The 21,241-nt window shown below is 31.6% G+C and overlaps 1 protein-coding gene across 1 annotated transcript; it reads left to right on the top strand.

The window, feature by feature from the left end:
- The first annotated feature begins 14,912 nt into the window (after positions 1–14,912).
- On the top strand, positions 14,913–21,241 carry LOC106768365 (probable sucrose-phosphate synthase). The gene is made up of 13 exons (XM_014653480.2): positions 14,913–15,092; positions 15,167–15,256; positions 15,409–15,650; positions 15,882–15,945; positions 16,201–16,899; positions 17,456–17,572; positions 17,743–17,874; positions 17,997–18,173; positions 18,817–18,870; positions 18,955–19,017; positions 19,100–20,044; positions 20,180–20,307; positions 20,582–21,241. The coding sequence occupies exons 1-13, from the start codon at positions 14,913–14,915 to the stop codon at positions 20,859–20,861; spliced, it is 3,171 nt and encodes a 1,056-aa protein (XP_014508966.1). The 3' UTR covers positions 20,862–21,241.

Here is a 21,241-nt window from a genome sequence, read left to right as displayed (position 1 = left end):
AATAATATTTAAATATTGTAAAAAAATTATGTAAATATCATTATTCATTTTTAACCTTATTGTGAACCTTTTTGTGGGATAAAGTGTGAAGATGCCGTGGTTGACCGTTGAGGCTGGAAAAGAAAGTTGGTTGGGGAAAGTTCTTGAATTTCTTGGAAAGTATCTGGAGGGCATTTTGGGAATTCTGATAAAAGGGTTTTCACGTGTTATTGAAAAAGCTACGTAAACTCAGTTAAGTAAAACACCTCTCTCTCATGTTCTTCTTCTCAAGATATTATTTATTTTTATTTTTTTTAAAGAAAGGAAGTAAAATTGGGTGAAGGCATAGTCAAATATTAGGTATGAATATTTCTTTCAATGAAACATTTATATCTTAATTCACTTTGTTATGTTTTCTTAAGACTTAATTACGAGTAATGAAAGTATGAGATTAGTTGAGCTTAGGTCTATTTAGGTCAATGATTTCACAAGTAATCTTAAAAGAAAAGAGAAAGTTAAAACTATGTTTTTTTGCAATATTTTTTTTATAAATTGAAAAATATAATTTTTCAAAAAATAATTAAAAAACCTAGGTATAAGATAGTGTTAAGTTTAGTTTTTTAAGTAATTATAGAGAACTTTTTATTATTATTATTAAATTTATAGAGAAATTTATCTGATGAGAAATAAGTTATTTTATCATATTTAAGAACATCATTCCAAAATTATTTTAAATTGATTGAAATTTATTTTCAATGAGTTCTATTTTACTTTTTTTTTTTTATATTAAACATAATGAAAGGTATTTTGAAACAATAAAAACGATTAATAGAATAAAATCATATTCACTATTTGTTTTAAAGAGGACACAACTTAATTGATTTTACTTTAGTTTAATTTAAAAAAATGAAAAAACATATTTTATTTTGTGAGCGTGCGCTTGAGACCCAACAGAGACATATTTTGTAAGGCAATTTCTTCCTGTAAACTCCTTTTTCTTCCTGCACCCTCGTAAAACCTACAATTTTCAAACTCTCTTTCATTAAAAAATATAATAAAAATCCCAAGATATTCTTTTTATTTATTTTTTCGGATTGAGTGTTCTGAAAACTATTTTCAGATACACGGAAATACTTTTAGAAATACTCAATTTAGAATATATTTTTAACATACTTCGAAATATATATTACATTCTAAAAACGTATTTTCGAAAATATCCAAAATAATCAATTCAGTGTAAATACTTTTTGAATTGGTACTTTGAAAAGTATTTTTAATATATTTCGAAACATTGATATGAAATAAATAAAGAACATATTTCGAAATAGATGTTCCTATAGTATTTATAAATTTAGGAATACCTTTAAAAAATAAGATGACAAAAATGTCCATGTATATAAGTATTCGTAGATAAAATCTACTGTTAAAAAGTAAATAGTTCTTTTAAAAAAAAAAAACATTATACACAATTTAACGCTTCAGTATAATTATATCAAAACACTATCTATTTAAACATAATCACTAACATTTTCATTTTATTATTAAAAAAAAACACTAATACTAGTTCTTTTAAAAACTCATTTATCTTTTGCAATTATTATCGTATATTTCCTCTAACAATATCTATCAAAATATTTTCAAGCTGATTTTTAGGGCAATGTGTAATAACTTATCCTTAAGGGAAGCCTTAGAAATAATTACTGTTAAAATATTTTGACAAGATGAAACAAATGTTATTAAGAAAGACTGTGTTGAATGTGTAATTTGTAGGGTTATCCAAACCCGTCACGAATTTGTAGTCATTGCCAAGATATGTATATGAACAGTGGCATAACAACAATTTATGTTGAATATATTTTTCTCAAAGAAAATATATTTCCTGATTTATTTCGATCTAAAAAATGCGGCTTGACAATTAAATAAATTATATAAATTCAATAGTTTTTTTTTCTGTTTTATATTACTGATAAATGAAAACTGACTTGTACATAGTTTTTCTAAAGTATTATAAAATTAATAATTTTGTCGTGCATGGTGATTCCATAGTAAATAACTATTTAGTCTATTCTAATAAATTGAAAGCTTGATTAAATAGAAAATCGAATAAAAAAACTATCGTCAATTTTTGTTTACTTTCATCGTCAACTCTGGCAAAGAAAAATAATTTTTATTTGGTTTGGGCTTTCACAGAAATGAGATGAGCATGGTATGTGTTCGCTCCACGTTGGGCTTGGGCTTAGCAAGCAGTACTAATGACGGGCTTCCAGTGACGTTACTGGTTTTAATTTGTTTTGTTTTTCAGTGTCCACACTAATTAGGCTTCAAAACAAGAAAAAAAAATTACCTTCCTATGAAAAAATCAAATCCAATTACTGGACAAAAGTGGTATTTGTCACACCCCATTTATAATACTCTCTTTAGTGGGGTACACTTGTCAAAAACCCTTTCAATTTTCCCATGCAAGTGGGAGACAAAACCTGTTAGCCATTCAATTTCCCGTCCTCAGTAGACGTGTGGCTGCAAAGGGAATGTGATTTTCTAGATAGTGGAAGCCATGTGGCATGCAGGGAGTGGACCGAGCGTCCATTTTGGTGGCCATATTTAAAGTGAAATTTTAAACTTGGCACCACTTTCTGCATTACAACATTTCTTCATCCTCAAGCTTATTTTCCAGAAACATCATTTTCTCCTCCTTCTCTCTAGAATTCTAACCCTTTCTTCTACTCCGATCATCAACTCCCTTTCAGATTAATTGCTACCGGCGCCAAGCTCTTCAAATTGCACCAATCAGATTTCCGTTCTGAATTGGTAAGTGTTTATGACCTTGGAAGCTTCTTGGTCTTCTTACATGCACGCACCCTTTATGCTTGCATGTGGTTGTTAAATCATTTCTCTGAATCCATTTCCTTGTACTTAGACTTTGGACCTTGGAAAACCTTAGAAGTAGTTGCTGCTCAAGACTTAGAAGCCTAGCTGGAAATAGAGATAAGGGAAGCTTATAAGATTTAATTATGAATTCTTTGTATTGTTTGATGCATGATTTAATGTATGTTTGATGATTGAATTGGTATGTTGAAATATTGTATGTTGTTACATGAATTGTTTGATATTAATTAGGAACTTAGAGTAAATATATTAAACTCAGAGAAATTCTGGAATCCGTGATCGAAGGTCATTAGGACCATTTGGTCATCCCCTAAACCGTTCGGTCTGGACCGATCGGTCTTGTGATGCTCATGATTGTTTGTTATCTATTTTGTCTAATCTGTTATTTAATAAGTCAAGAGAGTCTTTTTCCCTCTCGGTTTTAATATATATAGTATGTTTAAGAACGTTCGGTCATAAACTGAATGTTCGGTCATACAAGTGCTCAGTCTTAGACTGACACTTAACTTATGAAGCATTCGATTTCATATTATTATTACTAATCCAAAGAACGTTCGGTCTTGTAAAGCACTCAGTCATAGATCTAGTGCTCGGCCTTATGAAATACTTAGTCATAAACTAGTATTGCTATAAGTTAAAGTACTCGGTCTTCCACCAAGTACTCGGTATTGAAGTGCTCGGTCATAGACTAGCCTTCGGTTATTTTAGTGCTCGGTCTTATACCAGCATCTTATCTTTAAAGTACTCGGTCTCACTAAAACTTAACTCAGTTGTTAAGCGTTCGGTCATCTTCGTAAATCAATTATATGTTTGTTTTACTTTGGGATAGTACTCGATTCTTCTCAACGTTAGACCGTTCGGTCACTTACTAAACTTTTCCTTGATACTCCATTTCCTTTCGGTATTAGACCATTCGGTCATTTCCTTAACATTTTCTTCTATTCTGATGAATGTGATAATGCAAATTTGGTTAAGTAAGAGAATTCCAGTAGAGGAATGTCTCATGATTGATGATGGTTGGTAAAGTATGAACATGGTCAGACTCTGCTGTCATTTTGATCCTGATATTCCGTGATGACGCTTTCTCATGTAGAGAAAGGTTATTCATGCGTGGGAATGGCAGGAGGTCCGCAGTCATAAGACCAAATGATCGTTGTAGGACTAACCTCGGGTAGTAACTGATGAGTTGTGCCAGCTACTACACCACACCGGGTGCTAGAAACGTCGAGCTACATGGTTCATACAGTCCGGACAATGTCTAAGTGGTCAGTTATGATTGTTTGAACGTTCGGTTTACATAGCTATGTATGTATGATGATCGTATGAATGTGATGTTGCTTATACTATTCGGTCTTTATGTTTATATGTATGTTGGGATGATTAATTAAATTTACGTAAGCTTACCCTTATCTTTTCTGTCTTGTGATTATGTTGTCGTTCGGTATTTGGCCATTCGGTTTGTTTTATTCACTGCGATGATCATCCTTTGGGTGTAAGCAGAAGGCGTTGTTGAAGATACTCTAGAGGATGCACTGCAGATCGACCAGCCTTTAGATATTGTACCTGAGAGTAGTGCAGGATCGTCCGGTCCTTAACTTAGTTTTCTTTTTCTTGCATTAATATAATACCGTTCTATTATTTATTTTTTTGTGAAACCGTCTGGCCAAATATTTTGTATCACCGTTCGGTCTTAGTGAGCCCTTGACCGTTCGGTCTCTCATTGTAAATTTTATATGATATTTCATATGTTCTTCTATCTTTATGCTTATTGTTCTCCTTTATTATTTATGTTAACTCCTAGAATAAATGATAACTTTAGTTCTATATTTATTGAAATGTTACAGTATTTATTTTTAAATTAAAAACTTTATGCTAAACTTAAAGTATTACCATGTTGAAGTTAAGTTAACTAATTATTAAAATTAAAAAATGAAGTGAACCAATTAACTAATAATATTTCTGTGCGTATTAATAAAATTCAATTATCCAAATATGGCAATATGATAAAAGAAGGATGTCTCATGTTTACAGCATTTTGGTGTAAAATTCAGATATGTCTCAAGTCAGACACCTAACAAATATATGAACAGGATATGTCTGAACAAATTTGAAAGTGTAATTGATCACGTCACATGTTGTTTCATAGATTTCAAAAGACATTCACATGCAGCACTACCACAGTCCGACACGCGTTCCTTCAAGATTCGGTTTTATGACCCAACCTTTTCATTGACTTGACACCTCATCCAAATTTGTAAAAATTACCCAATTATTAACATTTTTTTTTATTCAATAAAGTTGTCATACTGCCCAAATTTTCTTACAAATTATAAATATTTATGAATTTTATTTCTTTTTCCTTACCACGGCTGTTAAAACAACAAACTTTTTTTCCTGTGTTGGTTTCAATTTCTTATATATATGTTGAATGTCATGCCTAATTAAATTAATTATGTTGTATTTATAATATATTTAAATTTACATTTATTATAAAAGTAATAGAGTAAATATATTCTTTTCATAGTAAATTTCTTTTGCTTTTTTCATTTTTTTTCTTCTTCTTTTTTATTATTTTTATTTTTCTCGTACTTCTTTTTTCCACCTTTTGCTTTTTTTTTTAATTTTCCTTTCTTTTCTCCTTCTTTATACTAAAACTACATAAACATCGTATAAATTAAAAATTTTAAAATTTATATTCAAAACAAAAGAAAAGCACATTCAATAATTACATAACTCTTTTAAAAACATTCACACAAGCTTACACAGTTGTAATAAAAGATGCAAAGTTAATCTCAACGTAGCAAAAATATTTTGAAAAAAAACATAAGTTTTCAGTAGTGAAATGGAGACAACTTTTGATAACAAAATACATACATAAAGACTAATTCATCTTACTTTTTGCACTTAAATCATAAATCGTAAACCAAAAATCATAAATTCTAAATCCTAAACCCTAAACAATACACCATAAATCATAAACCATAAATCCTAAATCTTAAACCCTAAATAATAAACCATAAAAACTAAACCCTAAATCATAAACCCTAAACCCTAAATTCTAAATCATAAACCCTAAATCCTAAGCCCTTAACCATAAACCATAAACACTATACCCTAAACCTTAAGCTCAAAACCCTAAGCCCTAAACCCTAAATCCTAAACCATAAACCCTAAACCCTAAATTCTAAATCATAAACCCTAAATCCTAAGCCCTTAACCATAAACCATAAACACTACACCCTAAACCTTAAGCTCAAAACCCTAAGCCCTAAACCCTAAACCATAAACCTTAAATCCTAAACCCAAAATCCAAAATCCTAAACCCTAGACCCTAAACCCTAAACCCTAAACACTAAACCCTAAACCCTAAACCCTATACCCTAAGCCCTATACCCTAAACCGTAAACCCTAAACCCTCTACACTAAACCGTAAACCCCAAACCCTAAACCCAAAATCCAAAATCCTACACCCAAAGTCCTAAACCTTAGACCCTAAACCCTAACACTAAACTATAAACCCTAAACCCTAAACGCTAAACCCTAAACCCTAAATCATATACCATATACCCTCAATCATAAACCCTAAACCCTCTACCCTAAATCTAAACCTTAAACCCTAAACCATAAACCCTAAACCCTAAACTCCAAACCTTAAACCCTAAACCATAAACCTTAAACCCTAAACCATAAACCCTAAACCCTAAACCATAAACCATAAACCCTAAACCATAAAACCTAAACCATAAACCCTAAACCTTAAACCCTAAAAACGAAATCCTAAACCCTAAATCCTAAACACTAAACCCTAAATACTAAACTCTAAACTCTAAACCCTGAACCGTAGACCCTAGACCCTAAACCCTAAACCCTGAACCTTAAACCCTAAACCCTAAATCATAAACCCCAAATCCTAAACCTGAAACCCTAAACCGTAAACCCTAAAACCTAAACGCTAAACCCTAAACCCTAAACATAAAACCCTAAACCATAAACCATAAACGCTAAATCGTAAACCCTAAACCTTAAACCCCAAACCTTAAACTCTAAACCCTAAACCCTAATCCTTAAACCCTAATACTTAAATCCTAAACCCGAAATCTTAAACCCTAAATCCTAAACACTAAACCCTAAACCCTACACCCTAAACCCTAAACCCAAAAAATCTAAACTCTAAATCCTAAACCATAAACCCTAAACCATAAACCATAAACCATAAACAATAAATCCTAAACTTGAAAGCCTAAATCCTAAACGTTAAACCCTAAACCCTAGACCCTAAACCTTAAACCCTAAATCCTAAACCCTAGACCCTAGACCCTAGACCATATACCATAAACTCTAAACCATAAACCCTAAACCATAAACCATAAACCATAAACCCTAAACCCTAAACTTTAAACCCTAAACCTTAAACCCTAAACCTTAAACCCTAAACATTAAATCCTAACCTATACCCTAAATCCTTAATCCTAGACCTTAAACTAGGTGGAAGCATGGTTCGCATCGCTTCCGATGTTGTTGGATGGAAACACCATTATGGTTTGCATCATCTTTGCTATTGTTTGGTGAAAACATCATTGTGGTTCTCATCTCCACTGTAGTTAAGTAAAAGACCTTGGTTGTTACTGTTTTTATATTTATAGGATGTAAGTTTTGGTTAAAATTCTTGTCGTGCACAGTGATATAAGGAGTGCAACAGTGGTGTAAGATTTAGGAAATTTAAATATTTACATTTGTTATCTTAATAATAAACGTAAATATTGAACAATTAATAATTAATCATAAGCATGTCATTGATTATTTTTCCTCTGTTTTATGTGGGTCAAATAAACATAATAGACCAATTTTGTGTTGGTGAAACTTAATATTGGTTAAAAAAACACCATAGTTTTATTTTGAGATTTATGTTTTAAACATATATAACTAGTGTGTGTGTATATATATATATATATATATATATATATATATATATAATGTTTTTTTATTCTATTAAAATTTAATCTTTTTAAACGGTTTTAGATAATATTTTCATAGTGCTAAGAGATTATATTTTAGAAAAGCTTTCGGAATCATAATTAAGTTAAAAGACGATAATTTTATATCAATTTTTTGTAGTTAATTTCTAAGAGATGTTAGTGGTTTATTAAAATTAGAGTAAGAGAATTTTGATGGTTGTTAAATGTGTGAGAATTGTACCATAACATAAATAATGTTATAAAGTTAAAAATATACACTTTTTTTTACTTATGATAATTGTATAATTATAATGAAGGTTGTATTTGAAGCATGATAATGGTATTTCGATGTAATGAAAGTTTTGGAAGCTGATGAAAAATAAGAAAATTCAATATATTATAATTGGATTAGATTTCGTTATATCTCAATGATTATATGATATTTTGGTTAGAATAATGTAATAGGAAAAATAATCTCTTCGTTTACAAAATACTCAACAAAAAGTTTTATTACGCAACAAATCATTCTGATACATTTTTTTTCAGAAAAACTACAAAGCTGACATATAATTACTAAGTCTCCTATATATCTAAAAGACCTATATATTAAGTTAGAATAACAATTTAAAAAATAATTATTGAGTTATGATGACAATTTAAAAAATAATTTTTTTATTATTGCCTTGTTTATATTATATAATATTATGAAATTTTGATAAATATTCATTTAATAGAACCAATCAATTTAAATAGTATTTAATTATTTCATTTATGTTTATTAACATTCTAACCATGTGTGTGAGGGTGAAATAATAAAATATGTCATATAAATTATCTAAATATTTCATTTTCTTTATTACAGAAAAATGGTGTTCAAATGTCATGTTAAAGAAAGGTTGAGGTGGTAGTTTAGGACACTAACTTAATTGAAAGCTTATCACTCACTTAAGCATAAATTATTATCTATGTTGGAAAATTTCTAGAACGTCTTAGAAAAGTTTAACATGCATACGTTGCTCAAATACATTATGACATTTAAGTGGTATGTGACTGTATAATTTTGGATAGAAAATGTAGTATACTTGTACTATAGATGTGTATGTGTTTTAGATGCTTAAAATACATACAAAATCTTTTATATATTTCTAAAATTATATATTTTCTGTTAAATAGATATTTCTATTCTTCTAATGTATCAAGTACCAGTGGAATAAAGTAAGTATGTTTGATTATTTTCATTATTCAAAATAAAACTCAATGCCATTTTCATTTTTAAATTAGAAACATTAATAAAAGCAAACTTATGTATTTAAATCATTTACATAATAAAAATAATATATTCTTGCTTTATTCTTATTTCTTTGTTTTCTTATTCAGCAAATCACAGTCTCCAAGAATACGCCTTTTTGTGCTACACCTGAATTGGGTACAGATTCGAATTCGATTTCCCATTTACTTTATTCTTCTGGTTCCGAACACTCGAAGATATCTCAGGTGATAGTGAATATTAGGTTCTAATAAAATAAAAATAATAAAACATAATCATAACTGTATTTAACAGAACTGAAATGACATGTGCTTTTTTTGTCATTAACAAAATTTAATAAATAAAAAATGACACTTATTTTCTTTTAATTAGTTTGTGCCACACTGCACATGGTTAAAATATTTGGAAAGCTTACGCATAGTGTTCCTATAGATATGATCAATATAGAAATAATTTGGACGTTAATTCTTTCACCAATTTAGTCCAACAACTAAATTGATATGATTTCACTAATCACCAAACATTTATATGGAACTTTTAAATTTAATTAATTTTTATTTACACATATTTAAGTTTTACCTTCTCCCAAAGTTTTAAAATAAAAAATTAATATATATATATATATATATATATATATATATAATTTTTTTTTAATTGGTACATTTTAACAAAGTGTATAAATTTTAATGAAAAAAATATCCATTCAAAGAGATAAATACTTTAAATTCAAAGATATTCTTTAATTTTTTATAATTTTTTTCATTAAATATTTTATCTCTTTTTCTTTTAATTATTTGATTTGTTTTATATCAAAAGATTCACTCAATGTGTATTATTAATTTCAATGAACCAAATAATTTTTAAATTATATATTTGAATATTTTTACTCTTTCTTAATATTTTTATTTATTATGTGTTTTTATGTAAAAATGAAAAATTTTAGTATCCAATCTTCACTTCATAGAAAACATTATCTTTTTAGACTAGGAGATGAGTTCTTTATTTGATTTTACAAGTGACAGCGAGATGCTGCTACTGCACCAAATTTTGAAGAGAGAGTACCTTATGTAATTATCAAAGGTGAAGAAGTTGTGAAGGTAATAACTTTGCTAGATCTTTTCAATGTTTATGACATTTCTAAGGAATATGGAGATGTTGTGAATTTAGTATATTTTCTCAATTTCTTTACCTATTGATTTTTATTTTCATAAATCCTAAAATGTCTATCACCCTAAAGCTTTTTTATATATTAATAATAATAAATAAATTAATAAAGATGACATTGGTGATATATTTTTTGGTATGTAAAATTTAAGATATATAAAAAAAATATAGATCTAAATAGTACTAGGGATTCAAACCAAAATGTATATAAAATATATAGTGTCCATTAATATTAAAAAAGCTTTTTATATTGGTTAGAAAAGATATAAAAAAAAGTTATATAAAATAAATTTTAAACAATAGAAATAATAATATAACAAAAAATACATTTTTTAATATAATCAAATTATTTGAATAATAAAAAATTTGAATTATTCAATAAGTATCGACGGTTTGCTGAAAAACCCACGTTAATACTGACGGTTTTGAAAAAACCCCACTAATACCGACAATTTAGGAAAAGTCCTCGCCAATATCTGCGGTTTTGGCAAAACTCCCGCTAATACCGGCAACTTTTCTACAAAAACTGTCTGTAATTACTTAGCAACGCAGCTTTTCCCAATGGTTTTTTAAACCGCAGATAAAGCATTTTCCGGAGGTTAAAACCGTCGAAAATGACAAAAGTAACCTCCTAAAAAATTGTAAATTTTTGTAATGTCAAATTCAATAAATATATATATATATATAATAATAATAATAAAATACGAGTAATAAATAAACTCAAATAATTTAGGTGTTGATTAATATATATGTCACAGAATGATTCAAAGATTTGAGAATATAAAATAAATTTTTAAAATAACATTTTTATTATAATTTTATACATTTTTCAGCATCTAAAATAATTATTATTAAAAAAAATAGTTTAAGACGTTTTTTTTAAATCTAAAACAATTAATATTAATTTTTTCTTGTTCAGATTTTTTTTTGAGATTAACTTGTTTGGATCTTGAACTTGCATGTGGATATTACAAGTTAACGTGTGTGTGTGTATATATATATATATATATATATATATATATATATATATATATATATATATTTTGGTGTAAAGTCAAGTAATCCGAATCTTTCACAATTTGCTCCTCCAACCAGTCGTTCGCTTCTTCGTCTCTTTGCACTTGTCTGTCCGTTCCTCCATAAACCAGTCTCCTAAAGGCATTCGATGCTAAAGTTAGTTAAATGTCCGATCGGTTGTTTTAAGCTTTGTATTAAATGCACAATAAATGAACCCTCTTACCTGGTATCTGTGACTTGTATTTATAGTGTTAGATATGGACTTAATATTAAGGTGGTCCTAATCAGGGCCCAATCTTGGCCCAATCACCTTAATCATACACTTACCTTAACTAAACTGATTTTATCTTTATTTTTCAGATTGTCCACTTCTAACTGTCCGGTTGCTCTCCTTTAAGATGACCGACCGTTACATCCGTTCAATTGTTTCACAAATCAATTATTATTTCCAGAGACCGGCCGTATTAACCGTTCGATAGTCCTTAGTATATATATATATATAATTTGATTGTTTGGAACACTGAAAAGAATATTAAAAGAAAACTAATTTACTATTATACTCCAATAATAATTACTTGAACATCTGCATCGTATATAAAAAACACAATTTTAATTTTAAAATAGTTGAACGTGATCGCAGTTTTCCTTCTCTAACATGTTTTTTTATTAATCTCATTCCAGGTAAAACTGTGATTGTGAGTTTTCTGAAAAAATAAATTACTTCCAAAATATAGTTTTAACCCATTTAATCAATTTATAAATACCATTTAGTTTTAATGTGAGAAGTTAATTAATATAGGAAATGATAATTATTATTGTATTGTATGAATTGAAAGAAGTGATTTGTTTCACAAATTACTTCTTTTCTGAATTATCTTTGTTATACAAAAACTCATTTAATTTTTTCTCAGACTATCTTCCAAACATCTAGAAGAAAGAATCCACTAACCTAACATACAGGAAAAAAAAAGATTTGGTAATATTGTATCAAATGTAGCATATTGGTTAGATAAGTTGATCAATTATTGTTTAATTTAATGAAGTTGTATTCTAATAATTGAGATCATATACCAAAACCCGTGAAGTGTTAAATGCCGTTCAAAGCAAGGGTGTTTTAGTATTTTCCCAAATATCCGATTTAGTTTCAATTTAGGGTATCATTACGGACTTTGTGGCGAAAAGGACAATTAACTTCTGCACTAACATATAATGGTATTTGAAGCAAATATTAATTATTAACTCTAAGATATTAAGTAAACAGTATTTAATATTTAATTTAAATATTTTAATTACCTTTATTAAAAATACCTTTCCTTAACAGCCGAAGGTTAACTTCATTTAGTTTTTTTTTCAACATATTTTATTTAATTTAAAAACTTAAAAACTCAACATATTAAAGGTAAATATTATTGGCTGAATTTTTAATAATAAATATTAACAGTTTGAGTGTGCCATGTTTCAAAAATAATTTGCACTTAAAGTATTCAAGGTGTCTTCTGTTCTTAGTTTCTTGTTTGGATTTTTAATTATTGAATAAGTAACTTAATAATAATCACAACATTACCTAGAGCATTCACACTAGAAGGATGACACGTGTCACTACTCTTTTTTATATATTATTATATTATATTTAATGATATTTTATCGGCATATTAATAATAATAATAATCACACAAACATTGAACTTTTGGTAGTGCGGGGTATCATGTTGAAAACGACAATCTGAATAAAAAAAATAAAAAATGAATTGAACTGTATTATTTTCAAACTTTTAATTCTCACATAGAAATTCTCGGACACCTTGTTACTTTTTAAGAGAAGCTACTGTGTCAAATTACTGCTGAGAGTGGTGTGGGCCTGATAATATTGGGCGGTGCTTTTGTTTTTAATTGATTAAGCCCAGGTTTAATAATTTCTATGCAATTGCTCATATTGGCTCATTGGTGTGTTATATCTATTGACTTTTAGTTTAGAATAAAATTACCAGGCAGAGAGGATTCATTTTATTTCGACCTATCATTTTTTTAAAAATTAAATAAATACTATAATTTAAAGTATTATAATTTTTATCTTATTGTTTTTATTTGAGAAAGATTATCTTACACTGAAATATATAAATATTAAATGAATAAAAAAACTGAATGAATAATATTTCTTGGTTGATTATTAAGTATATGTACCTTGATAGATAAGATATAACCGGTATAAGATATAACCGGTGTATATATATATATATATATATATATATATATATATATATATATATATATATATATATATATATATAATTAAAACATAAAAAATCATTTGTATATTATTATTGTAATTAATATCGACACTAATATAATAATACTATAACTAAGCAAACATCAAAGTATATTTATAATAATGTAATATGCAAAAGTATAGTCAAACTATTCATATGTAACTTGTAAAAGATAAAATATTTACATAGTTTTATAACTATATGTGTACGAGATTAATGAGTAAAGACATCGCAAAATATAACATGCAAAGCTTTTGTACGAATATTACAATTTTTTTTTAATAATAATTACTTTGTATATAATTTTCTAAACATATCTAAAAATCTCTTTTTTTTTCATCTCACTTATAAAAATAACAAATAATTATCCTTTTATCAGAGATTTTCAAAACTCTATAATCATAAAGACATCACAAAGTCACATTTAATAAATGTAACAATTATCATAAGACATATATTGATTACGTAACAATTGACTGGTGATTAGAAACGGTAAAATGGGTGAGGACTTGTCGTCAATTCGTCAAAGAAATTATTATATCTCATAAAAACTGAAAATGATCAAGAAAGACATATAAAAAAAGAAGTAAAAAAGTAAAATAAAAATATGTATACAGAAAGGAACGTTTAAAAAACCAATAAAATTATTAATAATTACTGAAAGAAGTTGTTCTATTAATAAAAAAAACGTAATGAAAGATGTTGGTTAGACATAGATGAGTAAAGGAAAATGATTTTAAATATAAGCTGTGTAGGCATTATAAAAAAAGTATTTATGATAAGTAAAATGAGTGTGGAATAAATTGTTTGATTAAAAAAGTTTCTTTAACAATTTTTTTTATAACTTTTTCATAATACTTTTGTAATTTGTTCATTTTAAATATTTTTTAGAATAAATTCAAATAAATTAATAAAATAATAATAATTGTTAAAAAATTATTAAAAGAAAATTGTTAAAATATTATTATTTTTTATTGACGTATTGAAATTGTGTTAAGAGGTAGTATATGTGAGAAATATAGAGAGAGAGATAGGGATGGTGGTGAAAAGTAAGAAAGTACTGCTCTGACAAATGCCGAGGATTGCTCTCACCAGGTCCCATCCGATCCCATCCATCCATACATCCAGGGGCGGATGGCAGGACTCGTTAGGACCGAAAGAATAAAATAGAAAAAGAAAAGAAAAAGATTTAACCGCTTAAAGGACGTTCCCGCAACAGTCTATTTCCAGACTCCTCCTCCCTCCCGGGAATATTCTTTCTTTTTATTTTTCTTCGATTGCTGCTCACCTCACACATCTTCTCCTTCCTCTGATTCACTTTAAAAGGAGCAGGAGGAGCAAGAAGTGGAAGCAGGGAGGAGTGTGGGATAAATCACAAATGGCAGGGAACGATTGGCTCAACAGCTACCTGGAAGCGATACTGGACGTAGGGCCTGGCCTCGACGATTCCAAGTCCTCTCTGCTTCTCAGAGAGAGAGGAAGGTTCAGTCCTACTCGCTACTTCGTCGAAGAGGTCATCGGCTTTGATGAGACCGATCTCTACCGCTCATGGGTTCGGGTATGCTCTCTCGCTCTCTTTCTGATTCCCCTCATTCACTTCTTTCTGCTGATCTTCTTCTTTTCGTTTTATAGGCTTCATCCACCAGGAGTCCTCAGGAGAGGAACACCAGGTTGGAGAATATGTGCTGGCGGATTTGGAACCTCGCTCGCCAGAAGAAGCAGGTTCGATTATCGACTCTCAATTCTTAATTCTTGATTCTCGATTCTCGATTCTCAATCCCGTCGATTATAATTATTTTCAATTATGTGTTGTGATTATTCTGCTTGATGATGTGTATTGATCGTGCTGTGTGTGTTGTGATGGATTTGAGTAGCTGGAGAGTGAGGCGGCGCAGAGAGTGAACAAGCGCCGGCTCGAGCGCGAGCGAGGGCGGAGGGAAGCCACCGCGGATATGTCGGAGGACTTGTCGGAAGGAGAGAAGGGAGATCCGGTCAGTGACGCGTCAGCTCACGGCGACGCCAACAGAGCCAGGCTGCCCAGAATCAGTTCTGCCGATGCCATGGAGACTTGGGCCAACAGTCAGAAAGGGAAGAAGCTCTACATTGTACTCGTTAGGTAGGTGTCCTTCACCTCTGTTTTTTTGTTTGTTTTTTTTATTTTTTTATTATTGTAATGAATGTGTAATTGAATCAAGCTCTGATGATCAGTAGATTGATATTGAAGGTAGACTGTTTGTTTCTTTATTCTGTTTTGTAGAGTGTAATTTGTGTATTCGCTGATTAAATTAACCTTTGATTGGTTTGATTTCGTTATTTGTTTTTAACAAGAAGGGGTATATGTATGCAGCATTCATGGCCTAATACGAGGTGAGAATATGGAGCTAGGACGTGATTCTGATACCGGTGGTCAGGTAGCGCTTTCATTTTTATTTGTTTTTTAATTTCTTCGAAATGCTGATTTTAATTTATATACAAAATAGACTTATTTAAAAAAGCACGTTCAGCTTTTGAGAGAAAGTTTATTCCAACTTTTTTTAGTTTTCTTTTTCTGCTAGTGTTCAGGGAAAAACTTATCCAAAAAGGACCTTTGTCTTCCTTTTGTTTTTTCACACTGCCAGTATGTGGAAACTAAAATCTTTCCATCTGTCTTTGTTTCTGCTGAATAGGTTAAGTATGTGGTGGAACTAGCGAGGGCATTGGGGTCAATGCCAGGAGTTTATCGGGTTGATTTGCTAACTAGACAAGTGGCGGCTCCGGATGTAGACTGGAGTTATGCGGAGCCAACAGAAATGTTGACACCAAGAGACGCGGATGATTATGGAGATGACATGGGAGAGAGTAGCGGTTCTTATATTGTTCGTATTCCCTTTGGTCCGAGAGATAAATATATTCCGAAAGAACTTCTCTGGCCATACATTCCTGAATTTGTTGACGGAGCACTTAACCACATTATACAGATGTCCAAATCTCTTGGGGAACAGATTGGCAGCGGGCATGCAATCTGGCCAGTCGCCATCCATGGACATTATGCAGATGCAGGTGACTCTGCTGCTCTTTTATCTGGCGCCTTAAATGTTCCTATGCTTTTTACTGGGCACTCGCTTGGCCGCGATAAGTTGGAACAACTTCTAAAGCAAGGTCGACTATCGAGAGATGAAATAAATGCAACTTACAAGATCATGCGTAGGATAGAAGCTGAGGAATTAGCCCTTGATGGGTCTGAAATAGTCATTACAAGCACTAGACAGGAAATAGAAGAACAATGGCGCTTGTATGATGGCTTTGATCCAGTATTGGAGCGTAAAATACGAGCAAGGATCAGGCGAAATGTGAGCTGTTATGGGCGATTCATGCCCCGCATGGCTGTAAGTACCAGATCAAACCGAAAATTTCTAGCTACATGTTAATGATCTTTCTTGTGGACCATGATTTCGAGTTATAGATTTTGGGTGGCTAGAGTTAAAATTTCAAGTTTATAAACCTTTTCATTGAAATATTATAAGTTTGTTTTCTATCTTGTTGATTTGAGCCTTTTCTTTTAACCTGACTCCTAAAGCAAAATGTTCACTGCTTGGTTATATTGTATTAGACAAGTCCATTTCTGAGCATAATCTGTCTTTTTTTCATTTGGTTTCTTATTTTAAATTGTGATGAGACATAAAGTTTTGTTTTCCATCTTTATACTCATAAAGAAGTACCTTGCTTTGTATATGGAAGCAAACCCTAGCATGGAGTATCATGCTTTCTTGTGAATGCATAATTTTAAAAAGACTATAGGCTTACCTTTTAGTTTGCGTAGCACCCTCTTGATAACAGCAGTTATTGTGGAGTCCTGTTCCAGAAGCAAGATTACATTTTCTTACGTACTGCAAGGGGTATGCCATGCAAAATTAAATGTTAGAATCTCATTGTACCTTGCAGACAATTCCACCCGGTATGGAGTTCCATCATATTGTTCCACAAGATGGTGATATAGAAGGTGAACCAGAAGGGAATTTGGACCATCCTGCCCCTCAAGATCCACCTATTTGGTCTGAGGTTATAAATACGCTCACCATTACTTTTAATGTTTTCTAAATAATTATACAATTTATTGCTTTTGTTTTGTAGTGATGGATTACGTTAGATACATATTGGCAAGCAAGTTCTGCCTTTAATTCTATACAAAAAGTGGAATTTAATGGCAATTTAAACTTTGTGATTGCTAGATAATGCGCTTCTTTACCAACCCTCGCAAGCCTATGATACTTGCCCTTGCCAGACCGGACCCTAAAAAGAACATCACAACTTTGGTAAAAGCATTTGGGGAATGTCGTCCTCTTCGAGAGCTTGCCAACCTTGTATGAAACTATGAATGACCAGTGTGAACTTTTTTAGTATCATTTGTTCCTGATTCTCGGGACATCTGAATTGTTTTGCTTGACTGATTAATTATTTGTCCTTCCCCTTCTTTGGCTTTCAGACATTAATTATGGGTAACCGAGATGGAATTGATGAGATGTCTAGCACAAATGCTTCTGTTCTTCTCTCTGTACTTAAGCTGATTGACAAGTATGATCTGTATGGGCAAGTGGCGTATCCTAAACATCACAAACAATCTGAGGTTCCTGACATATATCGTTTAGCAGCAAAGACAAAGGTAACTTCGCTTATTTAATTGGAATAGAGTATAATAGATGAAGTGCATAAGTGAGTGGGTGAATGTGAGAAACCTGTGTTTGAAAGGAGTGAAAATAAAGCTCTGCACCAACCAAATAGGGTGCATACTACTACGTAGAAATAGAATAAGTGCACGATTTGAGGTCCATGTGTTAGAATAGTGAAAATGAAGCAATGAAACTAGCAGACAGGACGCTATTAGCAATGCTCCGAGTTCCTTTTCATTCAAGACTGTAAGCATCTTAGACTTCACAATTTCTCTGATGAGATCTGGTAAAAGAAAAGCAAAAGCAGAAGAAAAGAAATTTATGCATCATTTGATTGTATGATTTGTATCAATGATTTGAAATTGCACTATTTCATGTACATTGCATAACTCAAAAACCATCTGTGATGCATAGTAACATAACATGCAATCGGTTGGCTTGCCAAATCATATTAGACCTGCCATTTTGAATTGATATGTATATCTACGGTGGTATAATGTTTTTTGGTGTAAATACACTTATATAGTTGTGAAATTAGGTGATCCAATTGTGTATTAACATCCTTTCTTGGCCAGTTCTTTCCTCTGCAAACTATGCTGTCATCTTGCATTTAATTCAGATTCAATATCTATGCAGGGTGTTTTCATTAATCCAGCTTTCATTGAGCCATTTGGTCTTACCTTAATTGAGGTGATATTCTCAATCCTGAATTGTTTATTATTGCTTAATTTCTTTTGGGAGATGTAAACATTAACTTGTGTGTTGGTTGAACAGGCAGCTGCTCATGGTTTGCCAACTGTTGCTACTAAAAATGGAGGTCCTGTTGATATTCATAGGGTATGGTTTCTGTTTGGTGGTTATGTATGGATTTGAAAAGGTTCCCTTGGAAATTTCCGTGCCTGATTGATTGCTAAAACAGGTACTTGATAATGGTCTGCTCATAGATCCCCATGATCAGCAGTCTATTGCAGATGCTCTTTTGAAGCTTGTAAGCAACAAGCAACTTTGGGCAAAATGTAGACAGAACGGATTGAAGAATATTCATTTATTTTCATGGCCTGAGCACTGTAAAACTTACCTATCTAAAATAGCCACTTGCAAACCAAGGCATCCACAATGGCAGCGAAGTGAGGATGGAGGTGAAAGTTCAGAATCAGAATCACCAGGTGATTCCTTGAGAGATATACAGGACTTATCTCTAAACATGAAGTTTTCGTTGGATGGTGAGAAGAGTGGGGGTAGTGGAAATGACAATTCATTGGATTCTGACGGAAATGTTGTTGATAGAAAGACAAAACTAGAGAATGCTCTTTTGTCATGGTCGAAGGGAATCTCTAAGGACGTGCGAAGGGGTGGGGCTACAGAAAAATCAGATCAAAATCCAAATGCTGGTAAATTTCCCCCATTAAGGAGAAGAAAGCATCTATTTGTCATTGCTGTGGATTCTGATACCACTTCAGGTCTCCTTGAAACCATTAAAGTCATCTTTGAGTCTGCTGGAAGGGATAGGGCTGAAGGTTCTATAGGGTTTATATTGTCAACATCATTAACAATATCCGAGATACAGTCATTCCTAATCTCAGGTGGCTTGAGTCCCAGCGATTTTGATGCTTATATTTGCAACAGTGGCAGTGATCTCTATTATCCATCCCTCAATCCTGAAGATCGCCCATTTGTGGTTGACTTGTATTACCACTCACACATTGAATACCGTTGGGGCGGAGAAGGGTTGAGGAAAACTTTATTGCGTTGGGCTGATTCAATCACTGATAAGAAGGGAGGGAATGCTGAACAAATTGTGAGTCCTGCTGAACAGCTTTCCACTGACTACTGTTATGCTTTCAAAGTGCGAAAGCCAGGAATGGTAATTTTTCATTCTATTTCTGTTCTATGATTATGTATTTAGAACCATTTGTAGTTTATTAAGACTCTACGTGGAGTTTTCTGTGCAATTTTTTTTTTCTCCAGATTCACTTATTTTGCTCTTTTACTTTTGCAGGCCCCCCCGGTGAAAGAGCTTCGTAAGTTATTAAGGATCCAAGCTCTGCGTTGCCATCCGATATATTGCCAAAATGGGACAAGACTGAACGTAATTCCAGTGCTGGCATCTCGTTCCCAAGCTCTGAGGTATTGTTGAATCATCATTCCAAAAATCCCGTCATGCCTAAAGTTAGTGTTCCTGTATAGTCCGTATATATTGTTGTCTACTTTTCTTTACTCAGAGAGGGGTAAGCAGTTACTGCGTTTCTTTCTGACATTATGGTATGAAATTATGCAATGTCTCTGCAAATGTGCTATAGTACAAAAGCAAGTCATGAGCTAGTTTTTGTTTTCTCTGCGCTATTTCCTCTATTGCGCTGCTGTGAGTCTTGCATCTAATAAGTTTGTGGTTTTCCTTCAGATACCTGTATGTTCGATGGGGTTTTGAACTGTCAAAGATGGTAGTGTTCGCTGGAGAATGCGGTGACACGGATTACGAAGGACTTCTGGGCGGCCTACACAAAAGTGTCATACTGAAGGGAGTGGGAAGCAGTGCAATCAATCAACTCCATAATAACAGAAGCTACCCTCTTTCAGATGTGATGCCATTAGACAGTCCCAACATCGTGGAGGCAACTGAGGGTAGCAGCGGTGCTGATATCCAAGCTTTGATTGAAAAAGTGGGATATCTATCTGGATGAAAAAAATAAATAATAATCGCTTTAGTTTTACGCCTCCTCGTGTGTGTGTGTCTGCTGTGAAACCTACTTCTGAGCGAACAGATAATCTGATATACAAAGTTTCATAAAGCTTTTTCCCTCCTCTGTCCTCTGTAACTTGTGTATATCATTCTCTCCGTCACAATTTCCCCGTGAAACGTATTTCCTCTTACTTTCCTCTTACCTCCGTGTTGGTTCTGTATCTAAATATCACATCTTTAATAAAGGACACTTGTCATTTCTCGTGCCCTGTTTCTTCTGTCCATTTTATACCGCCCTCTTGTGTCTCGTGATCAAAACCTCCCTGTAAGACAAATATCCTCATTCTTCCTGTACTCAATATACTCTTCATTTCCCTTTCC

The sequence above is a fragment of the Vigna radiata genome, chromosome 7, assembly GCF_000741045.1.
Source record: "Vigna radiata var. radiata cultivar VC1973A chromosome 7, Vradiata_ver6, whole genome shotgun sequence".
Lineage (NCBI taxonomy): Eukaryota > Viridiplantae > Streptophyta > Magnoliopsida > Fabales > Fabaceae > Vigna > Vigna radiata.
This window is presented reverse-complemented; position numbering and strand designations above follow the sequence as displayed.

Coding starts and splice junctions, on each gene's coding strand:
- LOC106768365 (XM_014653480.2), top strand. CDS start 14,913: ATGGCAGGGAACGATTGGCTCAACAGCTACCTGGAAGCGATACTGGAC. Junction 15,257..15,408: donor TCGCTCGCCAGAAGAAGCAG/GTTCGATTATCG, acceptor GGATTTGAGTAG/CTGGAGAGTGAGGCGGCGCA. Junction 18,174..18,816: donor GTTTAGCAGCAAAGACAAAG/GTAACTTCGCTT, acceptor ATATCTATGCAG/GGTGTTTTCATTAATCCAGC.